Genomic DNA, 18,507 nt, shown 5'->3' with positions numbered 1-18,507 from the left:
GTGGCTACTAATTTGAGCAATGTAAGAACAGAAAGTTCTCTGAGGCTGAGTCCCTGTAGGAAAACAGGCACTCAGATTAGGGTTAATCAGAGAGTAAATTCATATGCTTATTTCCAAAGGTATAGACAGCTCCAAGGAAATTATAGCAATAGTTAGTGAAATAGAACATTTTTTTTCCTATAAGGACAACATTTAATTGGGGATGGCTTATAGATTTAGAGGTTCAGTCCATTATCATCAAGGGAAGAGCATGGCAGCATGCAGGCAGGCATGGCGTAGGAGGAGCTAAGAGTTCTGTATCTTCATTGAAGATGCTAATAGAATATTGATGTCTAGGCAGCTAGCAGGAGGTTATTTTAATCCACACCCACAGGGACACACCTACTCTAACAGGGACCTACCTTCTAAATAGTGCCACTTCCTTGGCCAAACATTTGCAAACCATCACATTCCACTCCCTAGCCCCCATAGGCTTGTCCAAACATATGACTCTATGGGGGCCACACCTAAAGATAGCATAATGCAAAAATACATTTAGTCCAACTTCAAAAGTCTCTGTAGGCTAGCAGTCTCAACAATGTTAAAAGTCCAAAGTTCAAAGTCTCTTCTGAGATTCATCCAGTCACTTAACTGTAATCCCCAAAGCAAGACAGGAAACCAGCTGAGCAGACTCTAAAACTCTGCATCTTCATGGCTGATCTCAAAGCAGTCCTCAGATCTCCAACTCCTTTTTTATCTTTGTTGACTGTAGCAAACTTCTTCCTCCTGCGCTGGTTCCACTCCCTGTTAGCAGTTTTCTTCATCAGAAAGCCCATGGCTCTGGCATCTTGACTATCTTGAGTTTCCAAGGCAATTTTACAAGTTTACGTTTTAATGTCTGGGATCCACATATGTTCTTCTGGGCTTCTCCAAAGGGCTGCTGTCATGTCTTTAGCTCTGCCCTCTGTAGCACTGTAAGCTCAGGTTGAGCCACTCCATTGCTGCTGCTGTTCTTGGTGATCATCCCATGGTACTGGCATCTCTAATACACTGTGGTCTTCCTGCTGCAACTAGGCTTCACCAGTAGCCTCTCATAGGCTCTCTTCATGGTGCCAAGCCTCAACTCCTTTGCATGACCCCTTCAGCCATGGGCTGTGAACTATAACTGAGGATGCATCTTCACCAATGGCCTTCCATGGCTTCTCACAGTACCAAGCCTTAGCTGCTCTCCATGACCCCTTCATGCTTCAAAACCAGCACCACCTGGGTGACTCGTACATACTACCAAGTACAGATGCAGCATGAGGTACCACCTTAGCTATCATTGGAACATAGCTTCTTTGTGCTCTCAGAAAACACTTCCCAAAAGATATGGCCAGAGTGATGCTGGTCTCAATTGCTGCTAATTTCTTAGCTACAGCTAAATAGCATCAATTGTCCCAGAAATCCCTTCTATTTTTCACTCTAAAGCCAGAGCCACATGGACGAAGCTGTCGAGTCCTGCTGCTTGCTGGGCCTGGAACATGGTTCCCTTCTCCTATTCCATTTATCACCAGCTTTCTGTTTTCCCACTGCGTCACTGCCTAAGCTTGGCTGTCCTGGAACTTGCTCTGTAGACTGATGGAAATAGAACATTGATAGAAAGGTTCATAGTCAAGATGATATCCAGGATGAAATCAATGTGCACAGAACAATTTTAATGGTATTTTATCGGATCAAATCATGCTCAGGACTGTTTTCCTAAGTTTTTTCTTATGGGAAGTTTATTTCTGATGAGAATGTGTGATTTTCTTTGAACAGTGCTTGACCAGTGTTATGTTTTCTCAGTGTCTCTCTCTCCCTGATGTCCTCTGAAAGTCATCCCTTTGCCATTAGCAGGGCTGTACTGACTTCACGATGGAATCCTGTCAAGGATTCTTTAAAGGGGCATCTTCCCTTCTGAGTACTTGGTGATAGGCAGGTCCTGGCTTGTTATCGATGGCTGTGTTTTAATATCCTGCCCTAGCCATCCCTCATCGCAGAGCATAGAACTTGCCTTTAGTCCTAGCTCATTGCTTGGTGATTTGTTAAGGCTTTGAAAACAGAAGGAATGAGGTGCTTTTAAACAGGACAGAGCCATTTCTCCTTGCTTTATTTATTTTTATGCCATGCAAAAGGAATAAAGAGGTATAAAGTGGCTCAAGTGAAGCCAAATAAATCTGAATAAATAGAGCAAGAACCTAATAAAAACCTGGGGGTGAGAAAGAAGAAAGGTATTGAGGATGGGAGATAAAAGGAAGGAATAAGAGAGAAAATTTAATAATTTCTATAGCATTAGGGTCTATTTATTATCCCCTAGGGAACAAAGTGCCTTTGACCCAATGAAATATTTTAAACCAGGGTTAAGCTCTGGGTGGAAATTAGGAGATCATCTTTAAAGTCCTTATTGAATCATGTCCTGCTGTCGCCTCCCGTCATTCTTTATTAAAGCTCTGTGCTTGTCTGCTGCTCGGTCTAGGAAGGCTGACATCTTTTCCTTGTTCTGATGAATCACAGCACAGAGGCTTGTGAGTTTTTACAGCCAACACAACAGGAGCCTCTCATACCATTCCCGATGCCAGGGCACGGGGCGAAGGGGCATGGGGATCTCTTTGTCCTAACGCCAGCCCATACAGGGTGATCTCTGCCTTCTTGGAATGGGAAAAGATAGAACCAAGAGATAATAATGCACCCAGTTAGAGCATGAAGGCCAGGCTCTCTAGGTAAAATTAGAAGCCGTATGTAGGTCCGTTGTAGATCTGTTTTCTGCCATTACTTTATGTAGCCCTCAATTAACACTTCCCAATTCCCTCTGGCTAATATAAAGACTGCTCATCTACAGCTGCCGAAGTAATCAAAAGTTTCATTTGAGTACATCCTCAACCATTGCTTTGGGGTCGAGAACTTTCTTTTTTTCTTGGTTAAATGACCCAATATCTCCTACTTTGCTTTTCTGCCCTTACTTCTTTCACTATGGACAGTTCCTATCATAAGCACATCATATACTCTTTTAAAGTCAACATCTCTGATTTTCATGTGTGTTTATGTGAGCATGAGTATGTAAATGTGTGGATCTGCCAAGGCCAGCAGACCTATTTCTCCCGGTCTACATCTCTGAGGAGAACCTAGTAGACATATGTCCATTAATATATGAAGCATCTGCAGAGCATTTCATACTCTCAAGTGATGGCCAGTTTTCCACATCTGATGCTGACAAAAATCTATACATAAACTACATTTCAGGGGGTGCCAGTGACTGCCAAAGAGAGAGATTCAGTTGTGTGTTTGGGCTGAATGGTAAACTCTATGTTCATCCTTAACTCTTCTGGCTTGTTATAGAACCCTAATTAAAACCAGTTGCACTTTGAATGAAGTTGCTAAGTTGTAGACTCATCTGTTCAATAACTCCCTTGCAAGTAATTGCTGGAAGAGTTCTGAGGAAGCCCAGGGATGGCATGAGTGTGTGTGGGAAATGCCAGGAGAAGAAGAAGAGGCAAGAGCTTACTTGTGATCATGGGAGAATTGTTTCAAGGAGTGTGTCTCATACATTGAGTGAATTCTTTGTTGAATGCTTTGCAGGACAGCAAGGATTTTAACAGGTGTGGCTGTGTACGCACTGGGTGAGGGAGATAGAAATCCTTGGGAATGTGGTGCTGTGGAGAGTAGTGTTTGAGGTGGTGGCAGGAGACCTGGAAAACCAGGATAGAGTGCAATAGATTACCTGGATTTCTGTTGTTGTTTTTAAAGACACAGTCCTATTTGAAGGTATAGGATTTTTCTGGGAGTTCAGTCTAGGGAGAGAGTGTTGCATGTTCTAACTGTCTGTGTTGTGAATCAGGGTCTCTTTTCTTGGAGTCCATTCTGGCAGCTCAGTGGCCAGCTGCTGATTTTCCAAGGTCTCCTCTCAGAGCCCTTTGCAGATTATTAATTTAAAAGCAGCAGCAATTTTCCTAGAGGTGAAACAAAATGATTTTTTTCCATTCTCTTTTCTAGGAGGTATCACAGGGAAAACATGATTAGATTCAACCCAGTTGTCTCCTTCAACAATATTATATAGAAAATGTCAACCAAGGTGACTCTCTGTGTGTTGAGAAGCCCAAGCCGTAGGTTAGAGGATGTAATGGAGAGATCAGTTCTGCTTACAGAATGAAAAGGTATCACACAAATTATCCTAAAGAGCCGAAAGCAGCATAGAGTTCTCACTTAAAACAATTTGTTCTTGGAATATTGTCAGCTAAAATTGTGGTCAACTTTTGCAAATTGTATGAATTTGCACTGCATATTTTATTTAGTGTTTAGCAAAACTCCAATATGGCTCTGCATAACTTACACAATACACCAAGAAAATGACTTCAGAAACTCCCACAGAAGTTGACAAATTGGGCATCTAATGCTTTTAAGCTAATTGCATGCTTAGCGGTTAAAGGAGTTGACTTGTTAAGAATGAAGATCAGAGATTTTTTAGAGACAATGTTCTGCCTACTGCCATATTGAATATGACCAAACCCTGTATCAGAAATATTACAGATGCTTCAAGAAGAAACTAATGTTTGCTCTAATCACCGTTCTGCTTGGTGCTTCAGTGAAGTACTCATGAATCATATGCACTGTCATAGCAGTTTTGAAAACTATTCTTGAATTTTCAAGCTGTTATTTTCAGGAAATTTCGAAAGCAAATTGCTAAGTGATAAAGAGTAATTTGGTAGTGTTGCTTATGTCAGTATTTTGCTTCCTTGCAGACTGGAAAAACAGAAAGGAGTAATACCCTGAATACTGCCATTGTCAACATGAGCAAGAAGACAAGAGACCTCCGCAGACAGGTGAGAGGAAAGAGAGGCATGGACAGGAATACGAGGAATAAGAGCTATCATTCATTGTTACAGCGTTTATTGTTTCTAGTCATTTAAAATTAACGAACAGAAAACCAGAAAAGCAAGCTTCTACCTTCCACATTTGTATGCCTCAAATGTTTTGTGGCAAACAGAAGATAGGAAGAGAAGCATGTGTCTTAATGTCATGCGGAAATTGCAATGGAATCTTGGCTCTGTCCTCATAAGATGAGAGTTCTGAGGCATGGATCTCATTTCTGAATCTTTTAGAAATGCAATGCATCATATGAAATACAGTTTTGTGTATTAAGTAAATGTACAGCGCTGGACTGGAGAGTGTTTGGTTGGTCAGTGAAGTGCTTGCCTTGCAAGCAAGAGGACCCAATTTCAATCCACAGAAACCTCTTGGGAAACAGCCAGGTGTGTGTGTGTGTGTGTGTGTGTTTGTGTATTTAGGCTTGTAATCCAAGTAGTGGATTCCTGGTCCTCTCTTCCCAGCCATCCTAGAGTTCTTGGTGAGCTTCTCACGGGTAGAAAGCCCTGTCACAAGTGAAAGGGGTATGGATCATCGTTAATGACAATTGAAGTTGTCCTCTGTACTTACAAGCATATGCAGCACATACATATTCACCTGTGTCCAAATGAACATGTACACACACATGCACATCCATGTCTACACAAAATAAAGCATATATTCGTGATTGTTTAGCAAACTGAATGTTTAGTGATGTTGTTAAGTCGACTTTATGACATCTCTGTGCTGCCTGGGTTTTATGTCAGCTTCGCAGAGTCAGAGGCATCTAAGATGATGGAAATTCAGGCTGTAAATAGACAAAATTGTAGGGCATTGTCTTGATTAATGATCAGTGGGGAGGGGTCCCTTGGGGTGGTTGTCCTGGGTTCTATAAGAAAACAGGTTGAGAAAGCAATGATAAAAAAGTCAGTAAGCAGCATTCCTCAGTGGCCTCTACATCAGCTCCTGCCTCAGGGTTCCTGCACTGTTTCAGCTTCTATCCTGATTTCCATCCTTGATGGAATATGATGAGGAAATATAAACCCAATAAGCCCTTTCTTCCCCAAGTTGCTTTGTTCATGGTGTTTCAAAACATCATAATTAACTAAGACAAGTACAGACTGAATTTCTCATCCTAATTCAGAGAACATCTATTTTTCAGTTTTTTCTCTTCATGTTTTGTGGCTGCTCCAAAAATTAGTTTCTGTTCAGACATTTTTTGGTAGTCACTAATATTAGAAGATCAGAAGGATCTTCTAATCTGCTAATGAATTGAGAAGCCCTGTTACAAGGATACAAGTTAATTTTCATCCCTAGTCCCCAGACTAGGCCTTTGTTTTCTTATCCTTTCCACTGTTAATAACCGTATTTTCCCCCTTACGAACAGCTATAATATGGTCACCATTAACTCATGAAAGCAGGGAAAAAAGCTTTTAATCAGAAGCCTTTAATGCTATGCATTATTGTAGTTAAATGGGAAGAATTAGAGAAATGGCTGGGCCATATTTAAATTCAGAAGTAGTTTTGGATACAGAATTAAAAGGATTCATGGGTAGGGTGGCTGTGAAATATAAATTCTGTGAAATTCATGCTTTCTTAGCTTGAGGGCCTTGATGTGAATTCTCTTCACTGTCATCACTTGGAATTATGGGATGCAAGAGTGAAAGGAGTGTACTGATGCAGCCTCTTTGGGGCATAGATGAGAACATCATACTGTGTGGGTAGGCACTAATGAACTAGGGGCATTAAGTCAGGAGTTAGATATTTACCCAGAAGCGTCGACCCTCAGAATTCCTCTGGGATTTCTTCTCCCCTTTTTGATACCCAGTCTCCTATATCCCAATCTGGCCTCATACTTCTGAACTTCCAAGTAGTCAAAGGTTACAGGTTTATACCACCACGCTAGGTTATCTTCTTCTGAGGTATGAGGTGTGATGGCAGAGCTTTTGCATGCTCAGCAAGCACTTTACCAGCTCAGGTACACTGCCCAACCCTCCTTCAAAATTCTTGACCCTTCTGCTCTTCTTACAGTTTTGAAGAGCTATTTCTGTATCAACTACAGTATTTCTTGTTACAATCTCTTACATGTAAAGGAATTTTAATTCAGTAACATGGTTACTCTGACTGGGATACAGAAATGCTCTTAGTAAAAACCTTTCATCACAGTCAATGAAGGTAAAGTTAGTTTGTAGATGAAAGCACCTATATTTGAAAGTGTTGTCTAATTGTGTGGCAGACAAAGTGATGGATCAGAGAAAGATTTGGCAGAAGGGATATGCCCAGCTTTTACTTAGAACAGAGAGAAAAGAGAAGCTACTTAGGAGAGAACCACACAGAGAGAGAAAAGGAGAGAAGTCAGTTATTCCAGGACAGTTGTACAGAGATGTGTCCCAGAGACAGAGGGTTAGGGTTAGGGTTAGGGTTAGGGTTAGGGTTAGGGTTAGGGTTAGGGTGCAATACTGGTGAAGACAGAATAAGATAGAACTTTAGAACATGTTGCTAAAGGTGGTATGAGGCCAAGCAGAGCAATTCAGTCAGAAGCCGAAAGAAAGCAGTTTGAATCAGTCATCATGGAGAGAAGTTTTAAGATAGACCATTTGAGTTGACCAGGCAGTCAGAGTTCTGAAAGAGCTCCAAATTGGTGAGCTTGTTCAACAGCAAGTCTGAAAGTCTGAAAACATTCTAGGCCTAGGTAAGACTGTATGAAGCTAGAAGCTAGAAGCTTCCAGAACTAGGCTCCGGTTAGCAGATGAAGACAATAAGCCCCTAGGATAACAATTACTACAGGAGAATAATAGTTACAGTTACACTCCCATCTAGCTTGCCACCAGCAATGCTATGAATACAATTTTAATCTACATTCAAAGCTCTCCAGACATCCCAGTTATTATTTTCCTCAAAGACTTAAGAAAAAGCAATTTCTTGCATGGTAAATTAGAAGATTTATCAAATCAAAGCCAAACATGTCCAGTTAAGTTTGAACTTTAGAAACAAATAGATCTTTATATAATTATATTCCTAACGTGGAATGGGACATGATTTCATTTTCCTTTTTTAAAAAAGAATTGTATTTGCTTGAAATTCAAATATTCCCCGGTGTTCTGTATTTTATCTTATAATCATGCTTGGATTGTCTTCTGACCATCCTTGGTAAAACATTTCCCATCAGGGTAGATAATGCTTTCTCGGAGTTATTTTCAGTTTGTAGAGAACATCTGAGCTTTGAGGATTCCATGGGTCAACAACACATTCGTTTCAGTTTCCTCTTTCATGAATCACCATAAATAGGAGCCACTATGATTGTGTATGACTTCTGGTCTCCTACATGGCCTTCACTTGTGGTAGTGACAGAAAACCACCAATCATACCATGGCCCAGGAGTTGAGATCCAAAGTAGAGAAAATATATGGCTTCTTCTGCATTATACAGGTTAAACACAGTCACAAAATTCAGTCTAAATGAAGGAGCAGGCAGGACCATTCAGAGAAGCAGCACACATGTGTGAAGGCATGGAATATCTTTGGAGACCTGCGATCCTCAATGCTATTATTCTCAGTTGCTGTGATTGCCATTATCCTAATACTCTTTCCACACAACCAAAATGACCTCATTTTCCATAGTGGAGTCTATTCTTTGGGTACAGAGTTTGTGTATGTAGTTGAGGTTTTGGAATGTAGCTTTGTTCGTTGAGTGCTTTCCTGGCATACTTATAGCTCTGGTATTGATCCCTAACTCATAAACTGGGCATGGTGGTGCATACCTGTCAAATCAGCACCCAGGATACAGAGGCAGGATGATCAGAATTACAAGGTTACCCTCTGCTACAAATGATGTTAAAACCAGCCTGGAATACATGACACCGTGTCTCAGAAAGTAAAAAAAACAAAAAAACAAAAAAACAAAACAAACAAAAAAAACCCCAAAACTTGAAACTGTAAAATGAGTAATCTCTTCATCTTTTTTGTGCTTTCAACGTTTAAGAGTTTATACTAAGTGCCTTACATATGTTCCTTTTCCCACAAAAGCAAAGCCCTGCTCTTAGACTGCCTTCGAAATATTTAATGATCATCTCTTGTTCTAGAACTGGCTTTATTTTTAGTAAAATGTCCCAAGAACCTCTCCTTTTGCTCATCCATCCTTATCCATTTCATAACGATTACGGTTTTCATCAGTGATAGAAATGCCTTAGCTTTAGGTCAGAGAATGACTGATCCTGCAAGATAAGCCATACATTTCTAAGGAGTGTCTAAAAGTAAAGTGGACACTATTCATTGTAGAGTACGAAGATGGAATGTTCTAGCACATGACATAGCCATTCTTTTTTGTTTCACCTTTTCTTGTTCTTGGCTTTCTTACCCATTTTATGACAGCAGTCTGAAAGTTCTTGTCATAGTATCTGACGTCCTCTGTGGCTTGATCACATGATTTTATTCTTAATGTCCTTTTTCTCTTCAGTTCCTCCTCATCAGAGACATACTCACCCGCCTCTGATAAAAGGATAGATCTTTATGTTCTTCCCAGCAAATGGACACCTCCTCCTGCCATGCACAAATCACAACCTCACCATGTTTAGCATATTGATGGCATGCTCATAGCACCTTGAGCTCTGCCCCTTCTGTACTCCCTGTCATTTTTCTAATCTTAAGTCACCCAAGTTCAATAATTATATGGGTGTTACTTCTCCCAGCAAACCTTAGCTGCTTTCTCCAGCAGGAATTCTTATTACTTTCTGAGAATACTCAAGTAGATGTATACTTCTTTTGCCATAGTCTTTGCTCCTCTGCCATTTTTTTCTTTTGTAGAGGATTTTCTTCTCAATGAATTGTAAACTTTTACAATGATAACTATCATCAGCCCCCTCCCTTACTGAATATTTCCAGAACTCTTCAACAGGTATATTATTTATGCTCAATATTCATCCTTGAAATAAGAAATAATGCTACAGTACTACATGAATTCACAAACAAATCAATTTACTTGGTGGATTCATGGTTCCATCCCAGCTGCAATGTAACTAAAGCCCAAGTATGTGAGCACCACACCAGGGGACAAGGAAAATGGCCTGTGTCATTTTCAAAATCCCCAGAACCAAATGCACCAACATTACTATCACCCATTTTTCTGCCATTACTTATTTTACACATTTTCAAAATGTGACTTTTCTTTATCTTTTCACCCAGCCTCCCACTACTTACTTGAGAATTACTTATCTGTTGGAACCCCCAATAAATGAAGCATAGTTTAAAGTACTTCAAATTTTTCCTTCATTAAAAATCATGATATCCAAATATACCTTACTTCTACTCTTTCATGAAGAATGAGACACATTAGCTTTCAGTGGAGGCGGGTGGTTATACGTACTGAAAGGAGCTCATTATGAGTGTCTTTTGGAGGAGCCCTTCCAGAGCCTTATAGATACAGAGGTGAATACTAGCAATCCTCCATTGTATTGAGTGTGAGGTTCACAACAGAGGAGTTGGAGGGTGGACTGGAGGAACTGGGGGATGGGTTTGCAGTCCCATGGGAAGAATGACTATGTCAGCCAACCAGATGTCCCAGGGCTCCCAGGGACTAAGCCATCAACCAAGAGGTACACATGGTTCCAGCGAAAAGAGTAGCAGAGGAATGCCTTGTTGGGCATCAGTGGGAGGAGAGGTCCTTGGTTCTGTAAAAGCTTAATAGAGGCCCCAGGGTGGGGAAATCCAGGGCGGGGTCATGGGATTGGGTTGGGTGGAGGAGCATATTCTTGGAGGCAGGGGGTAGGAGGATGGGTTGGGGGTTTGGGGGAAGTGGTATAACATTTGAAATGTAAATGAAGAAAATATTCAATAAAAAAGTCTCACTTGTTAATAAGTCACAGAAGCAAGTTCATAGAAGCAAACGTAATGGTGCAGTCTATCAATAAAAATAGAATTCTGACAACAGCTAACAAAAGAAGCACAACCACTTGATTGATTATTGAAATGTTTGCTTGCCTGGCTTGCAACATCTTTGTTTCCCACACTGGGAGCACAAACAAAACCCTTGGAAAGCCATTATCAGCCTTTTACCAGTCATCATTAACATATTAAGTTCTTATGAGTCCACGTCCCACAAATTTGGCACAATGACCAGACACAGAATTGTTACTTGATTTAGTTCTTATTGAGCAGCCAAGCTTTGCAAAACATATTTTTCTCACTTACTTAAAATTAAAACTGGCACCTGTATGCACAAGTAGAGTCTCTCTGATTCTGGGAGGAGGAATATTTTCTGCAATACTTACCTGCCTTTCATGTATCTTCCCTTTACAACATATTCTTCCTGTTACCTCATGAGATAACTATGGTAGGCCTTCTTATAGCTTCCGTACGGGGATTTCACATTTGTATTTCAATTGTAGAGAAGTATATTATTTTATTTGAGATACCAAACCACTTATATCAGTGGGAAATAGAAAAATTGATGCCTCAAAACATTTTACTAAGCTACAATGAGAAAAGATAGAAAGCCCCTCAGTTTGGCTTTGCTCCAACATTATTCCCATTTGACCACAGGCAAGTATTTATTGAAAATTCATACTCCACTCCTATTGGCTTCCCATTAACTTCAAATTTTAAGCGCTGTGACTTCTCTGTGAAAATTGACATGTTAGTATCTTTCTAGGATTTTTTTTTTTATGTCATCCAAGTGAAAGAAACATAGTAAGCCTCTGGACTGGAAAGCCAAGTGAAAAGACATATGCTAAGGGCTACTTAATAGTCAAGGTCTAAAGAGAATGCCCCATAGGAATATGTGAAGACAAAGAAAGTTGCCTAATAAATCAATCCCCACCTTTCTGCATTTGTCCCTGTCTACCTGGCTTGTTTTATCCTATACTAATTCCTTTCTCATGGCCAGCAAAATGATGGTCATGGCAGAGTTACGTCCAGTGATGTGCAATGCAGAAATGATGAGAGAGAGAGAGAGAGAGAGAGAGAGAGAGAGAGAGAGAGAGAGAGAGAGAGAGAGAGAAAGACAACAGAGAGACAGAGACAGAGATCTACAAAGATGAGTGTATGAGGACATGGTACCGGTCAGTAGGAAACTACCTGGCATTTAACAACAGAGGAAGGTGCCTAGTTTAGATTAGATCTCATTCCTGAGGACAGAGCCTTAATACAGTCATTTAGCACAGAAATTTGATTTGGGAGGTGGTTCCAAATATAAACACTTATATTTTGGAAATGCCAAGCAAGGAAGAAAAGAGGGGTATCCTATTGTGGCCGCAGCTACTGCAAATAGCTGTAGCTTGAGGACTTCTGTGAATCAGAATTTCTCCTCAGGTGGTCTGGCCAATGATGAAAGCCAGATCTAAATAGCCCTTGCTATTACTAACAGCTGTTCCAGGGGATGTGGATTCTCTAGAATTTGCAGGCTGCAGTTGTACTTTTTGTGAGAACCTCACTGAGTCTTAGGACAGGTTCTGAGGCAGAATAACAAAAAGAATCATAGGATGTCTTCAGAGGGCCTAGAACTGAGACCCACAGCAAGAGGTAAAGTTGAAGACCGATTCAGAGGCAATGCGTGCAATGCTTAAATCCTATGTTACCTTTAACCATGGTCCTGAGCATCGGGATAAAGAGTAATCAGCAAGTAATGCTGAAACTTCTGAGAAAACTGTGGGATGCTTAACTCTGCAGTTTGTTATTTGCCTGGGTGAAATGCTTTCTGGAGGAAAATAAGGCCTTTCCTTAAATGCTTTATTCTACAAGTCACAGATTTCTGACAAATTCCTCTCTAGTGAGATAAAAAAGAACAGACTATTTTTAAACACCCATTTCAAGGTAGCTAATACTAAACCTTACTTTTTCACCTCGCAGTCAAATTAGCAGACATCACAGTTCATACTCAGTATCTACCCTCTGTTTCCCAGCCACTTTTGCAGAAATAGTGATAGAATATCTATATGTAACTCTATATGAAACCAATGGTTGTCATGTTCACCAGTTACCTTCATATAACTGAGACTCTACAGCTATCTCTGTTGTCTAAGTTCAGTCTTTTTAAAGTTTATATATATGATGGCATAGAAGTGTATATTTCTGTAGTATGCATCTTTATTATACATGCATATACATATACTTGCATATTTATGTATATATATATATATATATATATATATATATATATATATCAGTAGCCTGGGTTTTTGTAGTTATAATATTTAATGCCCCATCCTCCTCTGCTAAATTATATGGGTTAATACATTTCCAGCTTCACTGGTCTCTTGAAATGTTGTTCAGAATCACTTGTTTCATTGGATGGAGTCAGGTATCTACAAAAACAGATTCTACAAGTCCACTGTGACAGTGCTGACTAGTAGGAATGTTTGTCTTCCAGTTTTTGTAATTGGTAGACTTTATTTTGAGCTATTTTATCAACTTCTTAAGCCCCTTCTCTTCCTGCTGGCCTGTCTACTATTGTGGTGCTTCCAAATACACTGAAATGCCTGCCCCCTATGCCTCTACCATCAAGGTTTTATTTATATCATTTGCCTGAGCTAACTCCCATATTCTGACCTTCATAGATGAACTGCAGTGCAGAGTTATCTGTCACATCCAAGTTAGAAGTTCTACCAAAAAATGGGCCAGGGGGCTCTCACTAAAATTTCTTCTCTTCTCTGGGACCCTTGGTACATCGCCCCTGTGTTTCTGAAATGCACACACCATGTAGTTCACTGCAGCCCTATCCTGAGCCCTTGGCTTCTCTGATCCACTCCCCAGGAAGTGCAAACACACTACTCATCCACTGATGCCCATCATCTTGCCTTGTGACCTCTCACCTACACCCTGTCAAGTGCTCAGTTGTAGCTGCCAGCAGCTACTGTGAACTGGGTACCTGGAAAAGAAACGGGATAAATGGGAAGGCAGCAAAAAAAAAAAAAAAAAAAAAAAAAAAAAAAAAAAAAAAATGACATCAGGACAACAGTTGTTGTTCGAGATGTAAAGTTTATATGGCGGATTTGATAATATATGGGCTATGTGGTGAATCTCTTGAGACTGGCTCAGCCTGTGTTGGCTCCACCTTCAGCGGGTGGCCTGCTTGATTCAGGAAACTGTAGGTCTGGTAGATCAGCGGACTTTGGCGCTCCACCCCAGGCTAGCTCCAGGTGCTGGCTAGCCGTGACTCTCAGGTGATAAACAGGAAGCTGTACTGCTCTATAGAGAACAAAGGTCCAGGAACTACAAGGTCTGAAAAATACTGACTAGCACGGAGATTCTAAAACCCAGCTCAAAAGCTGGGGCAGGATACACTCAGTAAATATTAATTTGCTACCATTAGTGATGTACCCTACTCCTGAATGAGCAGAAAACTTATCGTGAGGATCTTTCTCAAGACAGAACGGGGAAGTGGGAAGGGGTGGGTGGGAGGACAGGGGGAGAGAAGGGGGCTTACGGGACTTTCTGGGAGGGGGGGCTCGGAAAGGGGAAATCATTTGAAATGTAAATAAAAATATATCGAATAAAAAAAAAGACTAGGATGTTGTCAGGAGATGGAAAAATATCTTATAACACTTCTCAGCTAGCTCTACCGATAAAGGCAGAGGAATTTTCCTACAAGAAGCTAATAGCCTCGATGGATTATGATCCTGTAATTATTATAGGAACACTTTTTTTTCTATATTTCAAAGTGCTGGGAATGGAATCTATGGTCTCACACATGGAAGGCAAATGTTCAGCCACTGATCTCTATTCTAGCAGTTCTCAAACTATTTAAAACCAAGCTGTCAACTGGTTTTAAAAATACATCCTCACAGAAGGCAAATTACAATTTTTCTATCTGATCCTTATCTAATTTTTTTAATTGAGAGAGGCTATTAAACTAAATGATCAGGTTGATCCAAAAACCCTCAGGGATCACTCATAACCATTGATTTTGTTTATTAAAAAACAGCAGAGTGTTGTAATCCCAGCAACCTCAGTGTTAGAAATACAATACATTAATTTTCAATGCCATTTTAAATTTCAGAAAATTTCTGCTGAATCCAGCAAGGACTCATTTGTAAACTTCCATGTAATTTAATTTAAAAGAACTAATTGTGGAGGAATGTTGTAATTGCTTAATAATTTAAGGTGTGAGGGCAAGCACAGTTAAAGCGAATGAAGGGAATTGGACATCACGTTCATTTATTCTCAGTCTTGCTCTATCAATCTATTATCCTCTGGTGCAATTGATGATCTCACTTTATTTAATTACCATGAATTCTACAATTTAGCTAATCAAAATATATGATCAACTCTTCAAATAAGTAAGAAAGCTGTATTAGTCTGGATTCTCTAGAGTCACAGAATGTATGGGCAGTCTCTATATAGTTAGGGAATATGTTGATGACTTACAGTCTATAGTCCAACTCCTCCAAAATGGGCAGCAGCAGCTGTGGATGGAAGTCCAAGGATCTAGCAGTTGCTCAGTCCCATGAGGCAAGCAGACAAGGAAGAGTGAGTAAATCTTCCCTTATATAGATCTTGTCCTTATATAGATCTCCAGCAGAGAGTGTAGCCCAGATTAAAGGCTGTAGGTCTCCAACAGACGGTGTGGCCCAGATTAAAGTCATGTGCCTCCATGCCTTTAATCCCAGATGATCTTGAACTCGGATATCTCCTTGTCTTAATTTTCTGAAATTCATAGCCACTATGCTTCAAGCTCTCCATGCCAAGATCCAGATCAGAAACTTTTATCTCTGAGCCTCCAGATTAGGATCATAGGTGAGCCTTCCAATTCTAGATTGTAGTTCATTCCAGATATAGTTAAGTTGACAACCAGGAATAGCCATTACAAAAGCATTTTATAAATTTATAATTATTAAAAAAACAACATGTACATTTTCTTTGTATACACACTGAACATTCTAATCATGGAATTTCTTTAAGGAAAAATATTGAATTACCACTTACAATTTCACTTATGTCCTAAATATAATATAATAAAAAAATTTGTGACTTTCAGGAGCCAGGGACTCATTGCTGCCTTATTTTTTTTATCTTGATTATTTTGTTTAGTTTGCTTATAAAGGGTGCTCACATTCTGTACCATGTTGTTACCGATTGCTTAAGAAATGTCTACAATGACTTTAAGAAGCACTGAGATCATAAGACTAGAAAAGAACCTGAACTTTTTCTTGGAAATAAAAGGATTTTTTTCTTTCTTTCCTTCTCAGCTCCGCAAGGCTATTATAGATCACATATCAGATTCTTTCTTGGACACAACCGTTCCACTCCTGGTCCTCATTGAAGCTGCTAAGAATGGCCGAGTAAAGGACATCAAAGACTACGCCGCCATATTTCATGAGCACACTGGCAGGCTGGTGGAGGTAAGTGCACCATAGCTGCATCCACTTCACATCCCGGAAAGCAAGGTTCCCTTCTCCATTTGCAGTTCAATTCTTGTCATATGAGAAAAGATTGCCAATCTCTTACAAATGCTGCAGAGTTGAACTTAGGTAATATGGACCTTTATGAGTCAAATGGTATGAACTACTCTTCAGTGGCTTAAAGAGAAGCAGTTTATTTACAAAGATCTGTGAAATTGTGCTTACCTTGTTTTCGACTTTAAATATCCATTTTAGTGGCACTATACAAAAGAACAAGCGAATACATAGTTCCATCCTGATAAATGTTTTCTTACCATTCCAGCTTTAATTTATCAAATACTCCATGCCATGTGTTTTATTTGCTGGATTTCATGGGTCTCTTTCTCCTGCTTTCTAGAATGTACTGTGTGCTGCAAAATAAAGAAGGAAACAGTAGAGTGGGCAGGTCTTCAGAGTCCCATGTAATTCCCTCTGTTTAGCAGCTCCAGGGTGGGACCACCACCCCATAATTTTAGGAGCGGCATGGCAGATTGGTGACTGAATTGTGAAGGGCTGTAGATAAGAGATGCCTAAGAGTCAAAGAGTAGAGACCCTGTTGAATCAAGGGTATCAGCACCGCTCAGTGAAGCAGAGAGGTAACAGTACTCACAAGGCCAGAAGCCAATTGGTGACTAAGAAGAGGGTTGTGTGTGAGGGTCTGTATAGAAGAATTTCTTCAGGCAAGGATGCTCACAGCAACCAGTGACTAGGAGAGGAGGATGTGTGTTTTACCAGAGCTGATTCTTGGCTGCCGCTCAGTATTGGTGTGTATACACACACACACACACACACACACACACACACACATATTGAAATTGAACTTCGCTATGTCACCTTGGCTAATTGAGAATGTATTATGTAGACCAGGCTGCCCTACCCCTATACTCACAAACATCCACCTACCTCTACCTCTCCACCATCTGGAGGTGGATGTGACAGTGACTGTAGCTAGTGTCTATTAGGATCCTTCGTGTCCATTCCATTAAACATCTGACTGTCACCTCTTCCTACATAGTCACGAGCTCTGCAGTAAAGTGTGGTTATTGCCTAAACCGCTCATAAAAATGTGAGAGAAATAATCATAACTCAAATTAGAATCATAGTAGCGCACGGTTATTTTTAACACCTTTAATGTAAATATATGGAACAAATTCCAATGTAGCTAGTATTTTTTACTGCAAACTCTCCTGTTTGACTCTAGTCTCCAGAGATAGAAAAATAAAAAAAAATAAACACATGAACAGTTACTTCATGGCTAAGGCTATGTCTTTTCCCAAGCTGCCCTACCTCTGGCTTAGAAGTCGCCTATGAATTTTTTAAGAACTCTGTGAGACAGAGCATGTGTTACTATTCCAATGAGCATTTAATGAAAATAAAGTCATACACCCTAAACAAACCTAATTAGCGTCAGTGGTGACGTCAGGTCTATAACTTTCAGTGAACAGATTAGATGCAGTGATCTATTGTTAGTCCAGGTTTGTTATCATTCACGTGTACTGTCGTCCAGCATTTGGTGGTGGGGGCAGGGTTTACAAAGAGCTGCCTAATTGAGCCTGGTCCTTGACAGCTGCAAAACATTGGTCTAAAAAAGGGTTTCCATGTAGAAATCATTCCAAATAAAGGGGGAGGGGGAATAGTTTCTTTTGATGTACTTTTAAAATAAAATTTGGTGTCTGTTGATACTATATTTTTATTCCAATTTCTGGTTTAATCTTTCTGTGAAAATTGTGGCTTCATGCTGCTTCCAGAAAATGGCACCTTGGACAAACTGGAAAGAGGCAGTAGGTGGGGCCAGAGATACAGCTCATGTGTGTCTCTTTCCAGAGACCTCTATTCAGGGGAGGCCTAGATTCTAGACTTTGATGTCTGAAACAATTTTGGTACCAGTCATCATGAGTATAGTTGGGATTGATTAGGAAGTGTTCTCAAAACAGATCTAACTTTGGAAGTTAAGAGCTGTTTAAAAGAATAATAATCATTTCCATATGGGTGTAGATGCTTCAAAGGTGAATTCCTCTTAAGTGTCTTTGTGATAGTCATGTATATAATTTTGGAGTCATATCTCAAAGAGTGACAAAGGGACTCAGAGGTGACCACTGAGTGGTTCCTGAGGGGTCATGCTTAGGATTGCAGATTTTAAGGTCACAACGTTTGTAAAAGAGAGTTTAGAAATGCCTTACCTGTATATGGAACTTACGGTCCTGTGTGTGAGATTACTGGTAAGACCTCAGTTTGTAAAGGAATTATGGCCCTAATTCAAAAGGCATGCATACTCAGGGATGAAGTGTGTTTAATAG

The 18,507-nt window shown here is 40.1% G+C and overlaps 1 protein-coding gene across 1 annotated transcript in view; it reads left to right on the top strand.

The window, feature by feature from the left end:
• Positions 1-18,507, top strand: part of Ctnna3 (catenin alpha 3) — a 1,484,299-nt gene that overhangs the window by 725,912 nt on the left and 739,880 nt on the right. The window contains exons 7-8 of the mRNA XM_052164514.1: positions 4,737-4,817; positions 16,019-16,171. Of these exons, the coding sequence (XP_052020474.1) occupies positions 4,737-4,817; positions 16,019-16,171 (234 nt within the window). The remainder of the gene's footprint in view (positions 1-4,736; positions 4,818-16,018; positions 16,172-18,507) is intronic.

Source organism: Apodemus sylvaticus, chromosome 19, assembly GCF_947179515.1.
Source record: "Apodemus sylvaticus chromosome 19, mApoSyl1.1, whole genome shotgun sequence".
Taxonomy (NCBI): Eukaryota; Metazoa; Chordata; class Mammalia; order Rodentia; family Muridae; genus Apodemus; species Apodemus sylvaticus.
This window is presented reverse-complemented; position numbering and strand designations above follow the sequence as displayed.